Consider the following 2,449-nt stretch of genomic DNA (forward strand, 5'->3'; position numbering starts at 1 on the left):
TATGAGAAGACTGGCGAAAAAGAAGTTGTACTAGGTTTTGTCTTATAAACCTCTACTCTAAAGTTGCAGATGGGTTTTGTATTTTTTTTTTATTAGCTGCCCTATGAAAATGCTTTAAAACGGTGAATGCTGGATGTGGATTTCAGAAAACTTGGTGGATTTGTTTGGTTTCACTGTACGAATTCCCGTTGCAAGTGCTAGTACTAGCTAGGGCTAGGGAAGGAGGACCACTGGTCCCTCCCTGCTGGAAACATCCAATTCCTTGCGACAGCCACTGCACTACTCCACTGAATTTCTCTGTCTCTCTCTCCGCCAACGCAAACGGGCTACTAGTATTTTCACTGCACATCACAGCAGTGATGGTACACTTCAGTCGTACAACACACTCATTTCAGTCCTGATCTACACTAATCTTCTTCAATGTAGTATTATATAAGAATATCAGAGTGAAGCTAGCGGCAGGAGGTGGCAAGAACACGCAATCCCTTCGCGATGATCAGAGCAGTGCACGTCGCTCTCAGGTAATCCCTTCACAATGGTTAGGTGTTGATTTCCATCTCGGCAAGAGTGAGCACTGAACTTTTTCAGACGGGTTGGGTGCAGGGGGAAGAGCAGAGCCTCGGCCACCGCCGCTCTGGTCGCGAACCACTTCTCCACGTTCTCGAATTCCGAAAGGTTTTTAGTTCTTCCCTTGCTGCCAATGCATGAGTGTTCTGTTGTAGCGAAAAGATTTGAGCTTGAAATGGATTGCGCGGCTGCAGGTTGGCCGAGAAGGTGGCCGTGATCACCGGCGCCGCCAGCGGCATCGGCAAGGCGACCGCGATAGAGTTCGTGAAGAATGGCGCGAAGGTCATCCTCGCGGACATCCAGGACGACGCCGGCCGCTCCATCGCCGCGGAGCTCGGACCGGGGGCGAGCTACACGCGTTGCGACGTCACGGACGAGGCGCAGGTCGCCGCGGCCGTGGACCGTGCCGTGGAGCTTCACGGGCGGCTCGACGTGCTCTACAGCAATGCCGGCGTGAGCGGGTCGATGGCCCCGGTCCCGCTGGGCGCCCTCGACATGGCGGAGTTCGACCGCGTGATGGCGGTCAACGCGCGGGCCATGGTCGCGTGCGTGAAGCACGGCGCGCGCGTGATGGTGCCTCGCCGGAGCGGGTGCATCCTGTGCATGGCCAGCGTCGCGGGGATGCAAGGCGGCGGGATGCCCCACGCGTACAACGTCTCCAAGGCGACCGTGATCGCGCTGGTGCGGTCGGTGGCGGGGGAGCTGGCGAGCCATGGCGTGCGGGTGAACTCCATCTCGCCCTACATCATGGCGACGCCGTTAGGGATGAGCGCCATGGCGCAGATGTTCCCTGGCATGGGGGAGGAGGAGCGGAGGCGCCTGATCGAGGAGGGCCTGAGCGAGCTGCGCGGCACGGTGCTGGAGGCGGAGGACGTGGCGAGGGCGGCCGTTTACCTGGCTTCCGACGAGGCCAAGTACGTGAGCGGGCACAACCTTGTGGTGGACGGCTCGTACACCGCGACGAAGCGGCCGAGTGGTTTCCCGGCCTGACCACCAGTCCACCACGCCGTCAACAAGCTCCGGTGTACTCTGCAATAAGAGATTAGTCAACAGTAAAGATTGTTTGAATAATTCTTGTGCATGGTTTATTTAGCAAGTTTGTTTTTTCTTTCCTTTCTGCATACTTAGCATGTGTGCGCATGACTGTTAGTTTGGTTGTGCGCGTTCTGGGCTCTTGACGTGCGCTGTGTTCGCGTGGAGAGCGCGTCGTGCGCCACGACCGAAACGTCTGGGATGGCAGTCGTTGATGAGGAGTGTGGCGTGCATGTCGGGTTTACAGATCGGATTTTTAGCTTGTAATCGTTGCTTTATATATGAATAAAAAGGTCCAAAGAAAAGCAGTCTTAAGCTGCACCAAAATATACAAGTGTTCGTGTGTTCTTCTTGTATTCATCAGAATACTTGCCGGTGTCGAAGACAGACGATACTTCGGCAAGAACCAGACAAGTGGCATCAGAGCCAGTTGCGGACCGGAGTTCGATCGCGGCGAGATACCGCCGTTGGAATCGTGATCGCGCGATCGACTACGTGTTGATGACGGGACCGACGTCACCGCCGGGGACAGGCGACAGGAAGGGGGATGGGCCGAGCGGCACCAAGGAAGCCATGGTTGTCCAGCGAGTAGTGCGTGAGGTGGGCGGCGGGACTAGCTACCCCGTCCTCACCAAGACCAATTACTCCGACTGGGCACTCCTCATGAAGGTGAAGTTGAAAGCTCGGGCACTCTGGACTGCCGTCGACAAGGGCGGCGTCGACCCTCAAGAAGACATGCTTGCATTTGATGCTTTGTGCAGCGCCATTCCACCAGAGATGGTGTCCTCGATCGCCGACAAGGAGACGGCGAAGGAGGCGTGGGACGCCATCGCAACCATGCGGGTCGGCG

The 2,449-nt window shown here is 56.7% G+C and overlaps 1 protein-coding gene across 2 annotated transcripts; it reads left to right on the forward strand.

Annotated features, from left to right (window-relative positions):
* The first annotated feature begins 278 nt into the window (after positions 1–278).
* On the forward strand, positions 279–1,902 carry LOC133890096 (momilactone A synthase-like). 2 transcript variants are annotated; one of them, XM_062330542.1, is made up of 3 exons: positions 279–521; positions 589–675; positions 762–1,902. In XM_062330542.1, exons 1-3 carry the CDS (start codon positions 493–495, stop codon positions 1,555–1,557), a joined length of 912 nt encoding a protein of 303 aa, XP_062186526.1. In that variant the 5' UTR covers positions 279–492; the 3' UTR covers positions 1,558–1,902. The 2 variants fall into 2 exon arrangements, with proteins under 2 accessions (XP_062186526.1, XP_062186527.1); XM_062330543.1 differs by having other exon boundaries at positions 293–521; positions 604–675.
* Positions 1,903–2,449: the final 547 nt, after the last annotated feature.

This window comes from Phragmites australis, chromosome 14, assembly GCF_958298935.1.
Source record: "Phragmites australis chromosome 14, lpPhrAust1.1, whole genome shotgun sequence".
NCBI lineage: Eukaryota > Viridiplantae > Streptophyta > Magnoliopsida > Poales > Poaceae > Phragmites > Phragmites australis.

What these genes read in the sequence shown, in the direction of transcription:
- LOC133890096 (XM_062330542.1), top strand. Translation starts at nt 493, where the DNA reads ATGATCAGAGCAGTGCACGTCGCTCTCAG. An exon ending in GCAGTGCACGTCGCTCTCAG is followed by an intron (nt 522 to 588) that starts GTAATCCCTTCA and finishes GAACTTTTTCAG; the next exon opens with ACGGGTTGGGTGCAGGGGGA. An exon ending in ACGTTCTCGAATTCCGAAAG is followed by an intron (nt 676 to 761) that starts GTTTTTAGTTCT and finishes GCGCGGCTGCAG; the next exon opens with GTTGGCCGAGAAGGTGGCCG.